Source organism: Gavia stellata, chromosome 16 (genome assembly GCF_030936135.1).
Source record: "Gavia stellata isolate bGavSte3 chromosome 16, bGavSte3.hap2, whole genome shotgun sequence".
Lineage (NCBI taxonomy): Eukaryota > Metazoa > Chordata > Aves > Gaviiformes > Gaviidae > Gavia > Gavia stellata.
Window position 1 is genome coordinate 16,897,086 of NC_082609.1, and position 24,573 is coordinate 16,921,658.

Consider the following 24,573-nt stretch of genomic DNA (forward strand, 5'->3'; position numbering starts at 1 on the left):
CGCGCCCCGCCCCCGCCGCAGGGCCGGCATGTGAGGCTGCCCGGCGGCGGCGCCTCCCTGCGCGGCTGGGCCGGCGCGGCCCCCGCACCGCTCCTCGCTGCCCGCGGGAGGGGAGGCCCGGCCCGGCCCTGCCCCGGGGCCGGCCCCCGCCGCCGCCGAGCGGAGCGGTGGATGGGGCGGCGCGGCCAGCGGTGGGGACGATGCCGCGGAAGGAGCTGCCGCTGCCCGAGGGCTGGGAGGAGGCGCGGGACTACGACGGGAAGGTGTACTACATCGACCACGGCAGCCGCACCACCAGCTGGGTCGACCCCCGCGACAGGTGGGCGGCGGCGGCCGAGCCGGGGGGCGGGCGGGCGGGCGGGGGGCGCCGCTCCGGGGCCCTCTTCTCCCCTTCCCGGGGGGGGGCACGCCCGCGGTCGGCGGTGTGCCTGCCGCCCGCCCGAGCCCCAGCCCCGGTGCGGCTCCCCAGCCTGTCCTCTCCTGGCACCCGAGTTGCCCGGCCGGTAACTGCTGCCGTCCCTGGGCTCCGCGGGAGGGGGGGGCAGGACAGCCCTGCGGCCCCGGCAGGGCACGGGGTGCCTGGCTGCTGCTCGGGCGTGAGGGGCGGCGGGAGGTCAGTGAGGCTTTTTGTTGCTGTTTTGTCCTCTCGTCTTCCTGCCCTCCTCCTTCCGTGTCTCCAGACATCTCGCAGACCGGCATTGCTTGCTGCCCGTAGTGCGGGAGTAAGGCGGCTGGCATCAGCCCCGCCGCCTGAACCGCGGCAGGGCGGGCAGCCCACCTGGGTCACCCCCGGAGCGCGGTGGTGGCTCAGGGCAGTGGGCGGGGACTGACAGAGCGGGGTCAGGGAGGGGTCAGTGGGTCGTATCCTGCGTCCTGGCCCACCTCTGCAGGCAGCTCTGCGCCTCGGTGAGTGTGGCAGTTACGGAGTCGCTCACTCCAGGGTGTGTTTCTGATCGCCCCTGTCTGCCTCCTGCTTCCCAGCAGTCACCTTCTGCTCCTACTCGCTCGGAAGAGCTCTTTCCCTATATAGTTCACTTTAAAAAGTAAGAGAAACAGGGAACAGTCTACTGTTCAAGACCCAGGTTCTTTTCCAAGCCACGCTCTGTCCTAGAGTGTTCTAGTTCCATGCTTGAGGCAGTTACGCTAAGCCAGCATACAGTAGCTCAGGCATGCAGGAGGCTCAACTACTGGATAGCTGTTGAAATCAGCAGTGTCTAAATTTCACATTTAATGCTCTGTTAGTGAAGTTCCTGAATGCAGAAACTCTAAACCCCATCTTGATGATCTGGAATTTCCAGCAATCTGAATATGCGGTTTGTTGTTGATAAATTTTACACACTTCCCGCTTCTGACAGTGAGCGTTCCCCTTGTTAGGGGGCAGCTAGTGGAACTTCTGAATTTATTTTTCTTCCCCTTTCCCAGGGATCAGCTCTTTGACGGGGCTTCCATTGTTGGCAGGATGTCAGTACTTTGCCTTCTCTCCAGTTCTACTTTGATTTTTTTTTTTTGTTAACATGGAAGTGAATGATTGTCCAATTTGACAAGATTTCAAGGTGTGTTCTGCATTCCAGGAATAATCCTTGTGTATACTGTACGCAAATGTAACCTGCTGCTGGCTGGGGGTTTGGAACTTGTTTTGAGGCTTCTGTTTTGGTAATGTGCGCAAGAAGAGCTAGTAAAACAGTTGTTTCAAGGTGTGTTTTTAACCTTTGTAAGTCAATACAAGCTTAAATTAGGAGTGCTTTCTTGGTATCTTTATTTTGTTACGGAGAATGAAGGCAAGTGAGAAATCTAACAGGCCTAATAATGGCTTGTAAAAATTCTCATCTGTCCTTGGTTAGTGAGTCAAAAATGATATAAATGACTAAATGGGTGCCTTATTTACACATGTGTACTGAGCTGTCGCAGAAACATTACCTACTCACCACTGTTAAAGGAGAATATTCAAACACATACTGATAATTCGTATCACATGATGTATTTGTTGTGCACATAGAAATACACCTGAATACACATGGCCCTGACGAGCTTTGCATCTGAGTCATCTTCCAGTAGGGCTACCAAGAAAACAAGCTGAATTAGACACTCCCCCTGAAAATCCTCAAGGTTTTGAAGAATTTATTGCTCCCACACTGGAACAACTATGTGACACAACACTTGTCACCTGGGGGACCATGTGCTTGCATGAGTTGAAACCCTGCTTTGCCACACAGGAAAGAAATATCTCTTTCAGCTCATTACCGCTGTCTGTGAAAACTAGCTGATGGGGAATTTCTGTTCAGCTCAGGTCATAAGAGAACTACTCCCTGTGGTAGTGAACTTGGATTTACGCACTGATCATTGAACTTTATCAGTGTATTTTAAGTTTAAATATTTGTAAGCCTAGCCTTTTGCAAGTCATCTTTAAAATTGCTGCAGCTGAGAGGTTGGTTTGTGCGTTTGCTACAGTGCTCTGTGTGCTGTGCTTACACATGCTGTCTTTTACCCAGCGATAAGCAATAGATATTAGGAAACATGGCTGCAAACCGGCAAGTTTGAGGGATGTGGAAGAAGATGTATGTGTTAGGGTTCACTCTGGACCCAGTTACTTTTCGGTGGGACTGTACCTTTGTAATACCTAATCAGCTTATTCAGGGAGCAACAACTGGTAGCTAAAGATAGGATGCACAGGTTTTTAAACCTTCCCTAAATCTTTCATTCTAGCTTAATTTAGTGGAAATAAAAGTGAGCAGGGATACCATCTAGCTTCAGGGCATGGGTTCGCCCATTGTTTTTGTGACAACAGTTGGCATCAGGTTTGTAGTCCTGCTAACTGAGGGCGGTTTAATAGGCTGCTAGGGAAGCGGCCTGGCTGGGGGCACACGGGGGGGGGGCGGTGTTGGTAGCAGGGAAGGGGTGCCAGGGGTGTAAGGTGGGACCTCAGCTGGCCTTGGATTCTATGAAATCACAAGCTGGGCTGGTGAAGCCGGTGGGTCTGGTGGTTCTTGTGTAACGCGTGATATCAGTCCTGCAGATGGGCTGTTGATAAGAGGGGCCATTAGACTTTGCCAGTAGGAAGTCACTGGCACCTGGTGGCATCTCACTCTCCTGTAAAGCTGACTTGAGTGATGCTCAGATGCCTGGAGTCTTCATTGAAACAACTGCACATCAGAGCACTTTTACCTCGTGCCTTTTAAGGGTATACTAGACTTCAGGGCAGTCCTGGGAAGCCTGTGGATGTTAGAGCATTTTGGGAAATCACCTAAGGTTAAATAATCTGAAGAATTTTGTGACTTAGCTGTTACTGTATCTGTGGTATGGTATAACAGAAAAGAATCAAGGTACCTTGTAAGCAAGAATTTTGGGTTAAAAAGTTGTAAGGCAGTTCTAGTGACCAGGTGGCGGGAGGGGGGGAAACCCTGCTGTGTTTTTCCTTGTGTAAAAGGAAGCTCACGTAGCTGACTTTCTTGTAGATTTGTTCGAAATTAGATAATTCAGGACTTGGATACAGTGTTATGGGAGATGAAACCTTACTGAGCTAGGGGAAGAAATTTGTCATTCTTAGTTTTAAAAGCAAGCATGATCTTTCAGGTGTGCCCCAGTACATACCATTTGGTAAAACATGCCAGAGAGTTGTCCCAGTTGCTTTCTTAACACAGAGGGTGCGTCTGCATTGTAAGCTGCTGTCCTGATGACCGAACAGAAAGTAAGAATGGTGTCTCAAAATGTTAGCACCAGCTGCTGCCTGTTCTTAAACATAAGTGTGAATCAGGAATTGTACCAACAGTGCCCCAAATGAGATCTCTGCTTTCATCAGACATGAAGGTTAGAGGTGGGTATTGGGGTTCCGGGGGTGTGCTGTCCTTGGGTTCTTTATACTGGGTTTAGGGGAACCTCTACTCTTCCTCAAACTATCTTGGAAGAGGATAGCCTTTTCACTTCTCCTTGCCTTTCAACCCAGAAGCTTCCTGATTGCACTGAGGATTTGGAGATCGCCTGATAACCTGTCCCACTCCCCGATATTTGTGTTCTTGTAATATTCCTACTGACATGGTGGTGTAAGCATTTTTTTCTAGGCTATTTTAGATGGAGCTCACCGAACTGTTCCTTTCACCTCAATCACTGGAGTCCTGTTGAGAGTGAAAGCTAGTAAAATAGGAGCACTTCTAGCTTAAGTTTGATGAAGCTACTAAACAGCAGCAGATGTTTTCAGTTTTGGGAGACAGCAGTGCCTTGGTTGATGGCCCTTCATTTGTCGAAGGCTCTTATTGATGTAAAGGGTTGGAGAGGTTTATTAAAGGAAGGCCCAGTTGCTCCCTGAAATCTTTCCTTCTCCATATGGAGGTTTTTCTAGTCTGAACCTCCAAAGTAGAGCTTTGGTAAAGAAAATTAGGGAAGAGATTTGCCAAGGTTCAGGGCCGGTATGTGCCAATGTGTATGTTGTCACATGTAGAAGACCTTGTGTGTTTAAAATAGTTAGGGCCACCTATTTACTCAGGAAGATTCATGTTTGCTGAGCCTGAGGATCTTGCTGAAGAAAAGCTAGGCATGTCATATACAGAGCACAACCATCTAGCCATGCCCCTTTAGGTCTGCCCTTTAGGCTAGATGTGAAATACTGCAGAGTATTTTGTCTCCTCTGCATTATTCTGATCTTGAAGCTTTTCATCCCCAGTCTGCTCTGCACACTTGGTCTCCAAACTTCCTGTATTAAAGATTTAGAAATGTGAGCATCATGCTAAAATTTCATATGTAACTGTCTACTACTTAGTTATGCTATAGGCAAATAATCTATTATTGCTGGAATAAAGGTAAATATAGTGAACTTAAATGTGGGAGTTGTCAAAAATAAAAGGGCTAGAAGAAGGGAGGGCAATCAAAAGCAGCAAGAATAAAAGGAGCTGTGCTTTTCTGTAGATGGAAATCAGTAAGCGTAAGGAAAAGAGAGGAAAATTCTCAAAGATGGAGCATTTCTCTTCCTAGGTTTTCCTTTGATCACTGGCAGCAGCGTAGGTCATGCAGCTGAAGGCTGCTGGTTTGATGCCTGCTGTTGCCTTTCTTTACTGATAGCTAGCCAAGCACCCTGTCATAGGTATGTGACTCTGCTGCTTTCTCATGTTTACATTCCTCCAAATAGCTGATTATTTTATAAAGAACAGGCAGTTCAGTGTGTGCCCATAGAAGCCATTGATAACCATTTTCCATGAGTACAGAAGTGAGTGACAACTGCAGTCTTCATAGTCATCTAAGTGCCATTCCTGGGAACAGGTGTCTTAAGAACAGCACAAGTCCTACACATTACAATTGTTTTTTCACAGTAAATGAAAATTAATTGTTTTATGTAAGTGCTAATATATAGGGAGACCAGTACAGCAAGTAAGATTATTGTGACACTTCAAATTTTTTTAATTTAGTAATAGCAAGATATTCCAAGATGAATTAACACAGGCTGCACCTGTAATTGGAAAAAGTGCATTGGAGCTGAAACCAGTCAGACCTTTTCAGTTATGAAAAGTCAAACTTTATTGTTTTGTTGTTTTTTTCCTGATACTCCCCAGACAAACCCTGTGGTAGGATGTACTGATCACTTTGGAGACTGCAGGGACTGCCTTCAGAGCCAGCGTGCTTCCTCACTTGTGTAAACTCACTCTGAACTGGGGAGGGTAGCTGGAAACAACAGCTATGAGGCTTTTTCACAAGGGCATCACTGCTAAAGGTGTGGTATGCACATGTGTGTAGTGACAGAGGATGTTGGCAGTGACTTTAGAACTACTAAAACCATTACTTTATCTTCCTTATGGAACATGAAAAAAATGAAAAATGTGAAGCTTTGTTCAGCTCAGCAGCTTTGTAATGCATCTTGGGGAATTCTGAGTCTTAAAAGATCAGAATTGCTTTTGAAGAAATCTCTGTAAATCACATTGTTTAGAAATACGTAGGTTGAGCTTCATCTTCTGCTCTGGCAAGGTCATCTTGCTCACAAGATCAGTCCTTTAATTTTGCCTCAAAGACTGATGGCTTGTGAAGTTAGCGACACCGCCACAGACTCAAAACTTATTTGGCAAGGGGATCAACAGTTTCATCCCTATGTAGGTCATGTATTTTCGTACTGAAGTTGTTATCTTGATCTCCATCCAGTGGAATGGCAGAAAATCAGCTAGTAAATCCCAGGAGATGTGGGTATGGCAGGTGAGAGGTGGCTGCTGTGGTGGTCACCTGGGACAGCGCTCTATGGTGTTGCTGCTGATGGGGCATCTGAAGCTGCTGCCGCTGCCAGCGTAAAATTCCGTATCAGCGCAGGGAGCGAGGTCCAGAAGCAGGTCTGGCTGAAAAGTCTTATTTTACTGTCTGGGTTTATTTTACAGAAACAGTTGATCCAGGTTGCATGTGCTTGTGCAGAAACTTGTGCTGGCACAGCTGGGGCTGAGTGGGGGGCTAGGAGGAGTGGGAATGGGGCTGGCTCGGGTGGCAACCTGGGAATGCTGCTGAGGGTGCGCTTGTGAAACTGTCCCCAGGCACTTGACCTGGTCAGGCTCTCTGCCAGCCCAGCCGAGGGGGTGTTCCCAGAGCTGGAGGTGCTTAGCTTTGCCCCGTGGTTTCTGACTGAGTTTTACAGGGGGAGTGGGTTTTTGCTTGCTGGAGCCCCGATGAACCCGGCAGTGGGCTAGAGCATCTCCTAAAGGTGTAATCTGCACTGGTATCTTCATAGCTAGCACAGATGCGTTTGCAGCAAACTTTTCCATGTCTGAATCTGATCTAAATTCCTCTAGCTTGTGCCAGAAAATTTATTGGAAGGCATGAGAAGACTTGTCCAAGAAAGTTTGATGAAGTATCACACATCACTTCTTTATGTACGAGTTAGGTCGCTGAGGGTGGTCCCGTCACTGACCTGCCACACCGCCTTTTCAGATTGGACTCTATCTCAGTTAGTGGAGGAATCTATTAGTAAATGATTGATTCATATTCTGTGCTCCTGAAGGTGACTGGCCGCTGCCAAGGCTAGCCCTGCACTCTGCTCAGCATGCCGAGGAGCGTCACTGCCCCGCAACGCGTTCCTGCGTGTGTTGTGGAGACTCTGACCTCGCACTCTGCCAGGATTGACATGTTCTGGGCTTGACTTGACACTCGGTTGTGTCAAGTATGGGAGAACTTCAAGTTGTTCTCAGAGGGGGAGAGATCATACAGCTGGCTTGGGAAAGCCTTGCCGATGTTCTCCCTGCGCAGGGGCTGGCTGCCTGAACCCGGTGGCCTTGAGTGCCCCAGCAGCAGGGCAAGTGTTAGCTGAAAAAATAAATGAATAAAGGGGGGGTGGCAGCAGCTAGGCAAAGTCAGGTGGAGGTATGTAGACTAGTGCTACTACATACACATCTGAGAGCTATGTAGATCGACCACTTCCTTGGAGAGAAATACTTTCTATGCTGGCTGGTTGCCATTCAGTAGACCTGTTTATAAGGTTACATGCTTTGCTTGTGGTAATGAAGACTTAGCTTTAACTGCTCAAATAAAACCCAGAGCTCTTGTTCACAGAGCCTAAGGTTACTGCTCCCCCCTCCCTTTTAAGCTACATGCATAGATAATTGGCTGAACAAACAACAGACAAAACTGCTCCCAATAGAATAATAACTGCTTTTCACTGCCACTCATCCAGTCAAGTGACATCTGGAAGTCTCTCTGGATAGTCACAGGAGGTTTGGTGTGTAACAGGAAGATGCAAAGAAGCCAAATCCTGTGGCTGTCAGTGTTCTCTATTTTTTCATGCTTTTGGAGGGGTTCTGCTGGCTTGGTTTGTTCTGTTTATGCTGGTACTTACAGCTTCCACCCCAGCCACGATATTCTGCAGCATAAGTACCCAACACATTTAAAAAGCAGATGAATTGTTTTCTCAATCTTACAGAGGTGCTGTGGGGATTAATTAGTTCTGACAAAGTGCTTTCTGGCAGGGATGTCAAGCTGATGTTTCAGGACTAATGGTATTGTTCAGTGAAACTATTTAGTTCTCCCCAAATGCCTAATCACTGTTTTCCTCTGTGGAGGAAAGCGTTATTGATTTAAAGCACGCAATAAACAGTATTGATTTGCAAGAGGCAGTCATTCATATCTGCTCTATGCAGAGTTGAGATGTAAGGTAGTCGCGTAACTATTTTGAACTAAAATGTAAGTGAAACTTGCTTAAATGCCCCTGCAACAACTTGCAAATTTCTCTTATGTGGCTTACAACTGCCTTAATAGCCTTGTACTCAGAACAAGGGCAGTTCCCTGCTAAGGAGAGGGCTGGCTGCTATTTCATTGTTTCCAACCCTACCACAGGGAGGATGGCCTGCAGAGGAACAGCAGCGGCCAAAATAATCTTCTGGACCCTTAGAGCAGCGCAAGAAAACGTAGGTACCCTCAGATCTGCTCTATAAAGCTGTGCTGTGGATAACTTAGCAGTTAATTTTGCTTGTGCCAGGCACAGCTTTTGATTTCATGTGGCATCTGAGCCAGCTGAGCCTCTGCAGCTGCTAAAGACATGCTGGTGGCCCAGCTGTGCGGACTGTCCCCTTGCCCATGCAGCCTCCAAGCCATCCAGTGCACAAATCCTGCGGGATGTCCTTTGAGGGGTTCGGGCAGGTTGGCATCATGGGTTGGCAGCAGCAATCTGTTGGACCGTGGCACCTAACCCCTGAGTGAATGGGAAGAGTCACCTACTGACAGCTTCATCCTGGACACTCGAAGTTCTTCTAGTTGGACTGTCTGAAAGATCGAGTATGCTTTTGACCTGCTTATCCAAATTATCTCAAAGGGAATTTGGGTGGGGCTGATAATGGAAAGTATTTGACTGTCACATGTGATGCAGCTTTGCAAATTACCCAGTCTGTTTCCTGTGCAGTGTCTCAGGCTGGTGGCCTGTTTTGGGTGGTGCTGGGTCAGTCAGCCTGATTGAGGCTACAGAGAGGCTCTTAGTAACCCCTTTGGGAGGTGGAGTGTTTCATGCTCAGTTGGTAGAATGAGCTGGCTCTGCAGCTGCTGCAATGCAAGGGAGGAGGTCTGTGGGTGGCAGTGGGGCAGCAGGCAGCACCCAGAGAATGGGGCAGCCGTTGTCCTGGGCTGGCAGGGATGGGGCGGTCAGGTGAAGGTGGGCTCCTTGTTGCCTGCATTGCGGTAGTGCACCCGGGTGTTTCATGATGCTCTAAAGCTGAAACCTCTGCTCGCCCCAGTGCTGCTTTCCCCGAGGGGAATCTTCAGCACGTCTGCTGCCTGCTCCATAGGGCTCCCGTGGTTCCCTGGGGGTGTATTGGGGTTTCTGAGGCAGAATGTGTGTGCTGTGTTTCTGCATCTTAGGTCGCTGATCTAGGAGATGTGACAGTTGTACTGCAACAGTGCACGGAGGGTAAGGTCCGTGCTCGATTAGTGATGCTGCTCTAGTTTTTAACAGCTGTTAGATTGTTGCAATGTCTTTAGGCAGGCTTTTGCTGTTCGGACCTGACCTTTGTTCAGAATGGTGCCACTTCTGTCCTCAGCTTCTGATGTGACTTTGGTTCAGTCTTCTGGTTGCTGCTTATGACTTTTGCTGTTTTGACGGGGAGGCAGTGGCTCAGCTAGCCAGAGACCTTCCTTCTTTTGAAGGTCTCTGCTGCCGCAGCAGCTTCCGTGTTCTTTTTAGGATTTTTCCAGATGCTCCCTATGACTAGTGGAGTGATGCGACTGATGCAGCTCCATTGACTGCCGTTGCTCCGAATGAATTCCTGTATAGCAGGGATGGAGACTTTTCTCAAGGAAGAACTTGGTATGAAAAGGAAGTATTTTAAGATAAAATGGTAAGGCTTAACTAAATTAGAATGACCTGTGCTGTATGTAGCATTCCAGATGAGCTTTTCATATTGAATTGTGTTTAAAAAAAAAAATAAAAATCCTTAACATGAATAACATTTTTGTATTGCAGAGTTTTGGCATGGTTAAACTTGAAATCAAATCAGCACTTAGAACAGACTTTTTTTTGTTGGAGTGTGTATGCGGTGATGCTCGGCTATATTTGATTAGTGGTGTGTGATAACCCTGCAGAGAATAAGGAGGTTAAACTCTTTACTGTATTATTCAATATTTCTCAACATCTGATCTCTCTCCATTTCAGTTGTCAGTTCACCCACTTGTTTAGTTTTTTCTGAAATTCCTTGAAGTTATCTCTACATCCAGCTAACTTGAATAGCTTGTCAGCCAGCAAGGCAGTAAGCCAGACTTGCAATTTGTCTTTTCTCATGTCCCTAGTATTTCACACTGCAAGATCTAAGCATCCAAGTTAACAATCTGTAGCCTTGATGGGACACTGACTATTTAATACTTACGTGGACACGTACATGGGAGGCTTTAGGCTGCTTAACAGCTACTTCTCAAAAAGTAAGTTTTCCAATATTCCAGAAATAGGCAGATTTGTTTGGTAAAGAGATCTCCTTACAGTCCTCAGTGAGTGTTATTCTGTCTTGTTTTAACCTGTATATGCAGGAAAGTGAAATGTCATGGCTGCTACCATGTCCGATGGCTTTCTGTGGCACCACGATTTTGCAAGATACCTTAGACTTCCTAACTTTCCTACTTTTTGCTTTTTAAATTTGAATGTAGAAACTTCTGGATTTAACTTAAATCCAGTCTGTCAAATAGCAATGTGATATCTTTACAGTCAAGATGGTCTGTAATTCTGAATAAAGGTAGATCTTTTGTCCTATGTCATCTATTAATTATTCAGAGACTCTCGTATGGCATTGCTAGTTTCTCATGCAACTGGCTCACTAGTAGTTCAGTTTAGCAGGTATCTGCCGTCCGAGTCTTTGCTTGATGCTAAGGGAAGCATAACCTGAATGTAAGTACTTTCTAAAAGCACACGTTTTTTGCTTGCCTGATCGCTTATACTCCTTGGGCTCTACTCCTCACTGCTCTTTTTAAGATTTCTTTTTAGGAGAAGAATGTGTGGGTGGAAAGGGAGGGGTATGTGGCTGAGGAACCTGGCTTGGTCATTTGCAAAAGGGTTGCATGGATAAAAATCTCAGTTTGCAAAGACAAATTTGCAACTGAACTGGTGACACAGAGTCCTCCGCTCAGGCTTGTTTTCACACATCCTTTGTAAATGTCACTCTTATCCCTAAAGCAAATGTTCTGTGTTGAATTTTCTCATCTTTATTCTCTATTTGTCCCGTAGTCTGTAGCTAATACCCCATAGTGCTTCCTGGTTTATTTTCTATCTGCTTCACAGAGACAGGCTGCTGCAGTTTGGATGGTAGTTCTGACAAGTTGCGTTACATCATCAGTAGCTTAGATGGGCCGGCGGTCCGTTCTAGTGTGGTCACTATGGGTTCTGAGTCAGGTGCTGTGATGGTTCTTCCTCCCCATTGGGAAAAGATCCCTTGATTGTTATCACAGAATCCCTATGGTTGGAAAAGACCTGTAAGATCATCAAGTCCAACCATTGACCACCACCACCATGCCCATTAAACCATGTCCCACAATGCCACCTCCACACGTTCCTTGAACACCTCCAGTGATGGTGACTCCACCACCTCCCTGGGCAGCCTCTTCCAGCGCTTCACCACTCTCTCCGGAAAGACATTTTTCCTAATACCCAGCCTAAACCTCCCCTGGCACAGCTTGAGGCCGTTTCCTCTTGTCCTGTCGCTAGTCACTTGGGAGAAGAGACCAACACCCACCTCACCACAACCCCCTTTCAGGTAGTTGTAGAGAGCGATGAGGTCTCCCCTCAGCCTCCTCTTCTCCAGACTGAACACCCCCAGCTCCCTCAGCCGCTCCTCATCAGACTTGTGCTCCAGACCCCTCACCAGCTTTGTCGCCTTTCTCTGGACACGCTCCAGCGACTCAGTGTCCTTCTTGGAGTGAGGGGCCCAAAACTGAACACAGGATTGGAGGTGCGGCCTCACCAGCGCCGAGTACAGGGGGACAATCACCTCCCTGCTCCTGCTGCCCACACCATTTCTGATACAGGCCAGGATGCCGTTGGCCTTCTTGGCCACCTGGGCACACTGCCGGCTCGTATTCAGCCGGCTGCCAACCAGCACCCCCAGGTCCTTTTCTGCGGGGCAGCTTTCCAGCCACTCGTCCCTGAGCCTGTAGCGTTGCGTGGGGTTGTTGTGACCCAAGCACAGGACCCTCCTGTTGGAGGAAGACATGACTGCAGCTGAACAGGCTGCAGTTCACAGCCTGGTGTAGATGTGTGAACAGGCAGTGACTATTTGGGGGTGGGAGGAATTGGTCTTGTGTCAGGCCATGTCCTGTCATGTCTCCATGGCTGCTGCCAGAGCCCTTGTGCTCCCTCCTGCAAGGCAGCAAGATGGGGGCTGGGACTCGACGGCTGCTCTGGTTTTCTCAATGGAGCCAAGCGACAAGAGGTCCTTGGAAGACAAAGGCAGCTGGTGCAGTTAAGTCCTCGGTGTTTAGGATTTTGCTGTGTAGTAACAAAAATGAGAATAGTCCAATTGGTAATTCACACCCATAATCGTTCTGCTTGGAAACCTGCTTGTCACGCTTGTTTCTGATGGAGCGTTGCATGTTGGCAAGTTTCTTTGCAATTAGATTTATTACAGAATAGATTTGCAGTGAAATAACCTGAAATAAATAATTTTAACAATGACCTTTACAGGCATTGCTGTTTGAAATACTTCCCTGCAGTAGTTGGGGAGACGTATGGCAACGCCTTTCTGAATGACCGTAGTGTCTCTTACCAAATATATTGTTGAAGGCAGGCTGAAATGCTGCTTTGATCTAGCTGCTTCATGACCAGCCTAGATACCTGATGAAAGGTACAGGGAATAATAGAGTTATGTCAGTATGAATTAAGGGGTTTACAATAAGAGTTTTATTATTTATGTTGCTTCCTAGATGCTTGTAGAGGGTTTCCTTCCCATTAGCGAGTGTCTTTGCAGTCGAAGGCAAGCTGTTGACCTGTCATTTCATGCCTTTGTGTTCCCAGCTCTGATGCTCAGAGCACTCCTTTTTCCAGTGATTGTTGCTTCTATTTTCTCTCACAAGCTGTATAAAGCTGTTGCTTAGTTCTCTTATGGCCATGCTTAGAGGGTGTTTAAAGCCTTTCATAAAGTAAGCATTTTGCCTGATGGGAGAAGGAGGTTTACAGAGTTTAAAAAAAAAAAAAGCAAGGAATACACTGTAGATAATAGATTCCAAAAATGCAAATTTGTTTAAGCAACTCCTTAAAAAGAAGGGAGGGAGGAAGGAATTGAAGATTAAAACCTGTGTTTATATACATGTAGAAGCTGGAGGCAAAGCAATCCATTCATAAATATACAATAGGATTTATGTCATGGTGAGAAGTGCTACATGCATATTCATGTGTAATTTGCAAATCCTTTAGCGATTAAATACTTTACTCCAAACTCTAGAACTAAATAACCTTCTTGTTGAAATGAGATGTCCAAAGGCTCTAATGCTTCTCCAGTGGAGGGGAAAGGCTGGGTGGTGTAATAGATCTGATACTCTAATTTTCACTCTATTAAAGAGACTTTTGGTGTGCTTTGGGCATTATTTTGTTAGGATAAATAGCAAGTCTTGAACAAAACATGTGAAACAGACTTGCAAGAAATATTGTAAAGCTTATTGTGCTAAGAAAAGCAAATTGACTTGGAAACTTGTTAGGATGTTTTTCTCAACTGATTTTAATGTCAAATACCTTTGTCTAAGCTTTCATCTGCTGTAGGTAAGGAAGGAAGCAGATGAGTAATAGAGCTTGGAGTGCTGATGTCTGAAAAAAGTAGCCTTTGTACAAGTGAAGTGAATCACCTTTAAAGGATGTAGCCTCACTTCTTCATGTAACACAAAAAATGAATATGAAGGTACTGTTGCTGATGCTTTTGGTTTTCAAAAGCTTTCAAGTATTATAGACAAAGTATACACCTTCCAACCTCGTGAATGGGGAAAAATACTGCTATAGAGTAACTGTTTTGTGCAACTTCAGTCGTTATGGCTGGTGAGTGCTCTGTGACAGTGCAGAGTTTCTGGGTAGGGTGGGGTGATGTGACTGGTTTATCTTGCCCTTCAGTCATGGGGCTAAATGATGCTCTGCAAATGGGACAGCAACTGACAGGCAGCCTGCTGAAAAAACGGAATTCAGCATTTGCCTCTCATACTAGCATGGTAAGATAAGGTTGGGACTTGTCATGTGATTGTGTTTTATGCTCTGTGCCCACACTCGCCTTCCTCAGGGTCCTTTTGCAGCTGGAAGTAAGAGGCCTCTGTCTTCTCTAGGGTCACCAGCTGCTTTTCTTGCATGGCAAACTGGTGGCCAGGTAGTGTTGGACTTCTGTGATGGTAGGTGTTTCTGGTTTGCTAACCATATTTTTTTTTATTAAAGTTCTACTTAGTTCTTAAAAGTGGACCTAAGCATGTTCAGTTACATTAACCTAAATTCTCTCTTTACCCTTTGGGAAAGCTGTGGTTTATTCTTGTATCTGGACCATCACAAACTGTTGCTTACTGCCCTCTTCCCGGTGTTCCTGATAGCTCCTTTTGTAGTTGTTCCTTTTTGTAGCTTTATGAGCTTTCTCCTTTGCACATCAGTTTTGTGTTGGGAAGAATATTAAATACATCCATGCTGGATGGGGAAAAGCCAGCAAAGTTCTCGTGTTCTTTTCTCTCCGCTGAGGATTAGTCCCTCTTTGAGAGTTGTATTGTCTGATTTTAGCTTTCCTTCTCCTGTTTTATAAGAGCCTGTTTCTGGGATGCTTTGATTCAACTGAACAAGAAAACAGGGCAATGCACTCAATTCACTAAGGACTATATGCTTTTTTTGTGGCTGGCACAGCTGTAACAAATTGCCCTTTTAGTCCTGTTTACTTGTTTTTCTCATTGGGTCATAGGTAGGTTCTGCTCCTTGGTGATCAGAGAGGAGCCCTAGATTCCCTGTTGCTGTCTTGTGTTGCGATCAGGGAAGCATGTAGCAGAGGTGATGTCCCTTTGGTGCTTGGGGGCTCTGCTGTACAAAGCTGTACTTCAGTTGATTTGAAATAACGTTTCCAGGTAACTGAAAAGTTGTTGCTTTTACAATGAGCACTGAGGATTTGTTATCATCTGCCATGTCAGAGCATCACTGCGTCTAAGCTGGTGGCTAGTCACATCAGGGGATGAAAACGCAGCACTGGGTACTTGAAGAATACAAATTGGTTTAGTTCCAGAGAAAGGACAAAATCGGAGTAATCAAACTCAGTCCTTCCTAGACTGAACCCTGAGCTTCTTGGCTTTATATGGCGGATGCCGCGCATCAAGCAGTTCAGGTGCAAACAGAGGAATGGCTGATGTGTGAGGTGTGGTGTTTCTGATTACTGTGAGGCTGTATGAGCTGGTTTTACGCCAATATTTTGTATTATATGTTAATGAGGAAAAATAGAAGAGATTAATTTATTAACAAACCTCACTTTTTAAATGAGCTTTGCTCACGTAGAGAGGCTGGATGGCATGTGAATTTGATATTTTTTCCCCTCCACATTTTAGTAACCATAAGTGATGTGTCTCTGGATCCATCTCAGAAGAGTGCAGTGAACCATTGCTTACAGTATTATAACCACTTGTACATTTGCTGGTGGAAAAAGCTAAACAGCTTTGCCCTAGAGCTTGGTTGTGACTGTAGTGCATCATTTAATCTTGCCCTCTCGTGCTGCTAGAGGTCTGGCTGTGGGCCTGAGCTCAAGCCCCTCTGGCAAGGCTGGAGCAGGCTGGGGAGCGACTGAGCCTTCCCACCATGGGAGGTGGCTGTTCCTCCAGCCCTGGTGCACATCCGCCTCCTCACTAAGCTAGCTGGCGCGCTGAAAACTGCTCCCCCTTTTTCTGGACACAGTTTCTGCTCCTGCAGTAAATTGAAACGGCCTAAGGACTGTCTTTTGCAGCAGTGACCTGCTGGTTTGGAGTGACCTTCCTGCAAAACCTGGTTCCCCTGGAAGTCAGGGCTTGCTCCTGAGCTGCAGTCGGTGCAGTTGTGCTGTGCTTGCCTGGCACCGTGGGTGGTGAGCATGGGTTCAGCGAGGCAGCCGTGTCACTTGTAGTTTGTCTTACCAAGCAGACAGCTTAAATATCAAATTGATGCTTTCTCAGTGCTGCGCTGTGGGCTGTAATTCCATCTGCTGCAACGCTGTGAAGGTGACACCTAAAAAGGAGTGTCCTTCTTTCTGCATGTCCTCCCTGTATCTTCTGCATGCGTAACTGAAGGCACCATTTTACCTGTGTGTTGGCCTTGCTCAGCATGGGGTTGCTTGGGAGCCTAGCAAAACACTCAACATTTTTCTCTGAAATGCTGTTAAAGAAAATTTCAGTGTCATAGTTCGTTCATCCCAAGCACTGCAGTTTCTGCAATATCACTGTCCTTTGTCTTCCCTGGTCTGGAACACTAGAAGCATCTGTTTATGCCATTGATTTGGCAATTATTAGAAGGACATTGAAAAAAGGACATTATTAATGGAATGGAGTGTTCAAAGACCTCTGTCAGCAAGGTCTGTGTTGTTAATAGTTCTGCAGTTTCATCACTGATTTTGGAACTTGATAGCAAGTTGATTCTCTGGATCAGTCTATAAGTTAGCTTAAAGATACTAGGCAAGGGCAACAGGAGCATTTTGTTTACCAGAGAATTTCAACTTGGTCTTTGTGGACAAGCTGAACTATGGATAATAATTTATTTAGCTGAGCTGATAGGAGTAAATTAATATACATGTTGAGAATTCTGCATTGATGGTGTAGGTCAGTTTTTGGGTAGAAATGAACAAAACGGCTAATACAGTGAAACTGTTTGCTGAAAAAATTACTGGCATGGGAGTTGCATCTCATTCAGGTGCTGATGGTGAAGTAGTACTCGGTTAAGCAGCAAATTTCAAACCTGGGAGCTCTCATGATGGCTTACTTAAGACCACATGTACGGTGCTGTAAGGCACAATGTCAGATTCATTAAACACAGCTTTGACTTAGAAAGAAGGGTGGAAATGAATAGCTGAGATATTTTAGGTAATTGCCTTGAGCAACAGTGATGGCTGTATTCTAACAGCTTCAGTAAGTTATAAACAAGCTATGGCTGAGGCTAGATCAGGCAACTGATAATTTGCATAGTGCCTGGCATAATTTGGTTGGAAAGCAGCGTGCATGGTGTGTGCAGGCTGTACTCCTTGGTGTCTGCCTCAGGCTGCCTTACAGGGGGTGCGTGTACCACCCAAAGAGGTCTGGTTCGATACCACTTCTCACCTCTGTGGCTACCTTAGTTTTACCTGAAGTATCTTGCTACAAATACTGGTTTTCACTGAGTAAGCCCTAAAATGGGGTTTTTACTCATTCAGCTGCTTCTTATCCTTTGGCAGCTACAAAGGCTATGAAAACCGATAGTTATGGGGAAAAAATGTTATTGAGGGATCTTGGAAAAAAATAGTATTTTACACTGTCTGAAAGAAAAACCCAGATTTTCCCTTTTTTTGGATGGGTGGAAGAAGGGAAAACATGACTGAGGGAAGCTGGACAAGGATGTCTTTCTAACAATGCCAGCTATACAGGATTTGGATTATGCATAGAAGAGGCTGGCTGTGAAGTAGTTTTTCAGAACCTTGCTATCTAAATTTCAAGGGAAGGTACTGTTTAAGGTAAGTGGCGATGAGAACAACCTAAATACATAGAGAGACATCCTGGTTTGGAATTCGACATCTCTTGACATGTGAGCGTTTCCCTGTGTAGAGGTGTTAGCTTGGAAATCCAGTGGTGGTGATTTAAATACATTTGTTATACTTTCTTGTGTGAACAAAGTGGATGTATAAAAGAGTTGCACATAGCAATTGAGTTGCTAATTAACTTGGCTCTTAAGCATGGCTTTTTGGAAAGTAATGCTGCCTCTTGTCCCATTCCTCCCGGAAAGGCAGGGTGTGCTCCGGCTGATGTCCCTGGTGACCCAGGGCATTTCGTGCCCCACAAGAAAATCTCAGGAGTGACATGTCTTGTGCCTTAAGGCACCTGCAGATCCTGTGACTTGTTTGCTAGGTTGCTCTATAAGAAGGGCTTATTTTGTGAGGAGAGCATCGGGGTGTCTGCACCATCTTCTTTTCCTGGTTAAATCCCTGGTGTTGAAAACTGAATGGGGGAAAATTGCCTGTTACAGACAAGCAGGTGCTGGGGCTTGATATGGCATAAAGATGTGATTTCCTGCTGTACCTTGCTAGGTTTTTGTGGTCTCTACTGGAGTTGAAAAGCTTATTTTGACCAACTTACGTTTTCTGAGTCAAACCTGGAACTTAGAGTTGGTGCCGTCTGCTGTTTCCCCGACTTGCAGGGAAATGTGTGAAAATGAAGGTGGTTTGACTTGACTCATTATGAAGCCCCTAAATTATATTTTGTCTTACGTACCAAATGCTTAAAATCCTTCTGTGTTGGAGTTCATGTTAAATAATCGGGCTAAATGTCAATGCATAGAAGGTAAAAATGGAAAATCCAGTACCAAGTACATACCTTTGAAAGTGTAGCATAAGGTACAGGTATATGATTCCTTAGGATGGTGCTTTCCATAGGACAGAGCCATGCTGTGGGGATGAAGCCAACTGAATTAGTGGGGGTAGAGTTCACCTGCAGGTAATGTTGGCTATTTGGAGATCTGGGAAGCTGGAGCAAAATCCTCAGCAGAAGAAATTCTTTTAAGAATAAGAAATGCCAGAAACAACATAGAATCCATAGAAAACATAGCTATTGTTCTCGGTTTTTACATAAAAAGCACCCAGATGCTTTGTTAATGAGTACAGGAATACAATGAGAAGCCAACTGAAGCGCTGAGCACAGGTAGATCTGTGCAGCCCTGTGTTTTTGTGCTGTGTGCTTCTTGTTGTTAGCCTTGCCGGCTGTGGCTGCGTGAGGACATCTGGAGCAACTGGAGGGAAGCCCTGGTCTGAGCTGTGGACCCGGGGCTGGTGGGTGCCTCGCCCCGGGGTGCTCTGGAGAGAGCTGTTGCGCTGTAGTCGATCTGCCTGAAATCAGTGGGAGCAAAATTGGGCGCTAGTCAATGAAGACAAAATGACTGAAGGGGAGAGACGGCATCTCTGTGCCATGGCATTATCTGTCTGGCAAACACCTAGGACAGGGATCTCCATCTGGCGTGGGCTCGGCCGTCGAGGAGTGGCTGCTGCCATAGGAACCGAGGTCCCTGCCTGCCGCAGCGCCAGGGCCCTTCTGCTGGGGTTAAACCCGGGACAGCTGCGTTATGGCAGGCAGAGCTGCTGGCTCCTGCGTTGAGCTCTTTGTCTTTACAACCCATCACCTGCACTGCTGCTTTTTCTTCGCTGACATCATGCTTATAGCTTCAGAATATGGCTTAAACATTATGCTGTACTCTGCTTACAGATGCTCGCAGTGGTAAAGAAGGGAATAGGGGTTTTAAAGCTAGTTGGGGGAGCAATATGTGCAACTGGGGTCACACACAGCCAGTCACTCTTGCAGGGCTCAGCTTTGTATTCAGATGCGCTGGCCGGCGAGCTGCAGACATTCCAGATACTTGTGTTCATTTTGGCTGTATCCAGGCACGCACTCACAAAGAGCAAGATGCGTGCAGTGAAGTATAAATCCCGTCCTCTAATGACTCAAAAGCACCGTTGTGTGCGCATACATGCTTAACAGATTGTATAATTAGCTGGCTTTGTAAGCAGGCAGCATGTATGATTCTTCAGCAGTTATCCAGAAATCTTAGGTGGTGTGAGGAGTGTCTGTGGATCCTTAAGCTTGTTGTATCCGTGCACTGATGACTGCTGGGCAGAGGAGAGGGGGCTGCATCCCCTGTGCCTGGAGGAGAGGGGCTTCCCAGGCCCGGCACCACCACTTCTGCCTTTCTTCTGAGCCCTGGGCTGGCAGGCAGCTCTTTCCCCTTGGCTGCTGATGCCAGGCTGGTTTGGCTGGCTGCTCTGGGGGTGTGGGGACAGGGTGACGGGGCTGTCCCCGAAGGCAGCTTCCACACAGCACCCTTGAGGACAGGCTCACCAGATCGTGTAGCCACGTGTTTTAGCGTGCACAGCTAGAGCCCCTCTCTTGGCCCCATGAGGTTGATTAGGTTTTGGCCCAGGCTGCAGCCTGTTTTTATATGAACTATTTAATTCAGAAATGTTAATCCTGGAGGTCACAAGCCTCGCTCCAGAGTTATCCTGACCCTGTGGCACAGGGGCTGCTGGGCTTGCTGGCGGAGCAGCTGCTGCTGCGGTTCTGGGCCTGCTTGCTCTTGGGAGAGAGGTGTTGCTGACCCCAGGGAGCTGGCTGCCAGCAAGTAGGAAGGCTGGGGTTTACTGCTGCGGAGGAATGCGACAGGTTGTGCCGGTGTCCAGGAGACACGGAGGGTGGGAACGCGTAGCAGGGCCTAGGGCTGCGTGCTTGGGATTTCACTGGAGCCAGGGAGGAGCCGGGAGGGAAGCGAACATGACCTTGAAAATCCTTATCGAGATGAAAAGGTGCAGTCAGCGAGCACATTCCTCTGTCGGCTGTGCCGCGCGCAGTGTGCCGCTCGGCTGGGCTGACAGCGAGTGCTGCGGCTGCACAGAGCTCCAACAAACAGCTCCTTGTCACGTCTTCAGGAGATAGCTTCCCGCAGTCGGCGGCAGGGCTGGCGTAGCGTAAGGGTGTGCGTGAATCTAAGGGACCGGCTTCTAAAGTTGACCGTTTCTGTGTGCTTCATTTATAAGTAATAATGAGTCTGAAGGCAGTAGCAAGGCAAAGTCTGGCAGCTGGAGAAGATGGGCCACTCGAGAGGACCAGTTTTAATTATGATTCCATGGCAGATGAAGCTCATCTCTGAGTTTGGTGCCCAGAAATCTGGTGAGCAGCCAGACAGCTCATCACAACCAATGTGGGGGGTTGCAGTTTTCCCCAGTGCTGCTTGTGTTCCTGACACTCCTCTGTCGCTGGCACGCAATCAGCTGCCGAGTCCCGCTAACCCAACTGTAAATTCACTCTGCAGAGAAGTCTGGGTACTCTTCTGTTGTGTTACTGAATGGAAGCAGTTTGTGGGAGGGCTTGGAGGGTGCGATAGGGGAGAGCAGAGCTGCTGGACTGGCAAGAGGAGCAAGGAAAGGGTGCGTAGGGTGGAAGGTGGGAGAGATGCTTTTTATGGGAGCAACAAACCTTTAGCCTGGCTCAGTCGCTGATGTCTTTGTGCTGTGGATCTGACACAATTCTGTCTCCCTCCCCTGTACCAGCACGTGTCCTTGTACAGTCACATGCTGATTCAGGTTAAGAAGCTGCATTGCCTGGAAATAGGTCCTTTTTATAAATGCTTTTTGGGTGCATTTAATCCTGCAGCACATCCCAGGAAAGCGTCTAGCTTCACAGTACAGATAAAACAACCCTTGTAGTGCAAAAAAGAAATCAACACTTACTACTGCAACTATGAATGTGTTGCAAAATGATAAACGCTGCATTCTTGAAGAAACCAAAGTATCATTACAGCTTGACTGTGACTGTGGCACTTTCAGAGCTGAGACTGTGCTGCAACTTTGGGAGCAAATACTTAAAATTTGGGTTTTTTCTTTTGACAAGGATAGAATAAAAACCTCTCTTTCTCCATGGCTATGTGAACTTACTTTTGTTCTGTGTGCTTTTTGTTAGAGGAATTCAAGGTGTTTGCCAGTGTCTTGTAGATAATTCCTTTCTAAATGCTTAGCTTAGAGCATTGGGGCAAAAATAGTGTCTCGCTTATCAGGTCCTTCTTGGTTTTAGAGGATCTAGGTGTGTGCTAGGAATTTGGATGTGTGCTAATGATCTTGGGAGGTCTGGTTTTTAGCTACTCTGGAATGGTGTGGCCTCTGCTCAGGGAGACGGAGCTTGGCTTTTCTGCTGGCTGGGGCAGTCCATTGGCTCTTGTACGTGAAGGCTCGTCTCCCGGTTGAATGTCAGCTGAATTGACTCGCTGAGGAGTGCGATGAGTAGTCTTGCCATCACCTCTGCTCTCATGGGAATATTATGTAGTCCTGTTGAGTGGTGGAGCTGTCAGGGTTGGTAGGCTGGCATGTGCTGTATCTAGTTGGGTTACAGAGAATATGCTGCGTGTCCGCAGCCTGCTCCTGGGCAAAGCATGGGATGGTGTGAATACATCATTTCTCTCAAAACTGGTGGTCTTGCTAGCCAGCTTCTTTGGTCTGAGCTTGATGCTATAACCCCAGCTTTCATTTGCCATGATTAAGACGAATGTAGCATCTTTGGTTTTTTTCTCGGAAGTTATTCAGCCTGTAAGGCCGGGGTGAAATGCAGCCTGTTCTGTTGCCATTCACCTCCTTCGCTTCTTAACGTGGAGCAATTAGTATGGGGGTACTGAAGCTGCTGTCTCGGCTGTCATATGAGCTGGGAGCTTGTATGTATGTGGTACAGAACGTTTAGAGACTTGAAGCAACTTTTTTGGCAGGCTATCATTACAAACCTTGAAACCACTAGTAGTGAAACAATAACCACGAGGCATTCAGTTACGATGAAAATTGACAGGAGAGGGTTGTTAAATGCCAACCCACCTACATCTTTCCAGTGCAGAGTTTGTGATCTGGGTTTGAGGAGTGAGTTGCCTGCAGGACCACTGGCTTGCTCTCAGCTTGGCTTAGCAGAATGCAGGTTATCTTCTCAAAGCACCTGTATCTCAGTCACTTAACATGAGTGTAGGAAGTCTTGTATGTTCTCATTAGCTCTGTGACTTCCAGCGGTCAATGGCCAGTACTGTTGAGGTGAAACTCTTTCCTGTACTATCGCATCAATGTCAGTAAGGTTAGTGTCATCACCAAAACGAGAATTTAGTCTTCAGAGGCTACTCTGATTTTATTTTATAAAGAGTTGCAATCTTTTGCTCTTTCCTGAGAGGGAGTGCTGCAAGTTTAGCCTTTTCTTAAAATGTGGAAGGAGGTTGCTATTTTTCCTGAAAGTTTGGACACATTGCTAGCAGAGTTGACTCTCTGGAAGAGCAAGAGGCTGACTATGGAGAAAGATTAATCTGACAACAGTAAGAATCTTCAGCACACTGAAGCAAAGATAATATGCTAAGACCATTGACAATTGATTTCTTTTGTCTTGAAATATTTCTCATATGAGAAATATTCTAAGTATGTTCTATTGCTTCCAAAGGGATTTAGAGTGGTTGACTTGACTTGGCTGACAGGAGTTGATAATCTTTCAAGGTCCAAACGAGTGTTGCATATCTGTTGTATGAGGAGGAAGAGGGGATGGGAGAAGTAGGAATACAGTGATATCAAACAGACGCAAACCATCCAAGGTGGTTTTAGTCACCTTTACCAGAGTGTATTGGAAAGAGGAAGATCATTCCTTTGGAAGGAGGTTCCTGTGCCCTTTTCTCATACACTAAAGTGAAATAGTAGCAAAATATTAATAGTCAGACTATGTAAGGTGTGTCTCTGACACATACCTAGACCGTGAAGTGTAAGAATCAGTGATGAAGTGGTACGTATGCTCAGTCTTTTAGTGGAATGAAATGCTGTGCGTTTTGAACTGAGGAATAACTAAAAAGCTTTTGATACCTGGTACCTCTCTAAAGGTCTATTGGACGCTTAAAAAAGCCACTACGATACACTGTATTAGGTAGAAACTTGGTAACTACCTCAGGCCAAAACATAGAAGTCTCTTACCTGCAAGGCCTTTACAGCAAAATAATAGCAAAAGATGACACTTTCACACACACATGCATGCACATGTTTAAAGATGCCACCTTGCTTTTTCGGCAAGCAGTTATGATTTGTGATCAGGATGTCGCTTACTGCTCATACTTAACTGCTGAGCCCTTCTACTTAAATCCTCTTCGAACAATCGATACCGATTGCATCCGTGAGCTTGTGTTCATAGAGACCCTCAGATAATACTTCCCGCAATAATATTTGATTTGTAGACAGTCTTGGGAAATGAATTTTTCATAAGGAGTTTTCCCTTGAATTCTGAAAAATGACACGTTGCTGCTGCGATTTGTCTCATTTTTAAAATTTTGAGTGAGATTAAAATGTTCCTCCTGGTCAGGAGACAAGGCAACTCAGTATAATGAAATTGTGCTGAATTCAAGAGTTACTGTCCCCTTTCTCAGTCTCATACACCAATCCAGAATACTTTAGGAAAACTCTTTTTTTTTTTTCCCTGTGGCTGTGTAAATTCTGTGCAAAGGAGGAGCAAAGGGTCCCCCACGAGCACAGTGTCCCTGGAGGGGACTTTTGGCTGTGGGCTGGTGTTTGGGGAGGGAGTGGGCAGCTCTCCTGGTGTCACACACACACACTCCAGCCATGGAGACTCCCTGTGCACGGACCTGGCAGCTAGGAATTGCAAGGGGTGCTACAAGCAGTATCCCACTTTCAATATACCGTGGCGCTGATATGTTTGGCTTTGCCTGTAGTGAAGTACATGTTTGTCCTGAACCTGAAGAAGGCTTTCACCTTAGTGGCACTCTTCCAGAGTCTTGAAAGTAGACAGTGCAAAACCCATAGTCCTTCTCCCAGTTCGATCTGAGCTGTGGTCCCTGAGTCTCTGGTCTGTGCCTCTCTGCAGATGGACTATTTTCTTTCTTCCGGAGCTGAGTGCTGGGCATGCAGATCTTCAGCAGGCTGCTTGTGCCACGTCAGAGCTGGCAGAAGGACAGCA

General features: G+C 46.5%; 1 protein-coding gene across 1 annotated transcript in view; it reads left to right on the forward strand.

The window, feature by feature from the left end:
• The first annotated feature begins 200 nt into the window (after window positions 1-200).
• WWC1 (WW and C2 domain containing 1) overlaps window positions 201-24,573 on the forward strand; it is a 73,744-nt gene continuing 49,371 nt past the window's right edge. Inside the window, exon 1 of the mRNA XM_059825230.1 lies at window positions 201-319. Within this exon, the coding sequence (XP_059681213.1) occupies window positions 201-319 (119 nt within the window). The remainder of the gene's footprint in view (window positions 320-24,573) is intronic.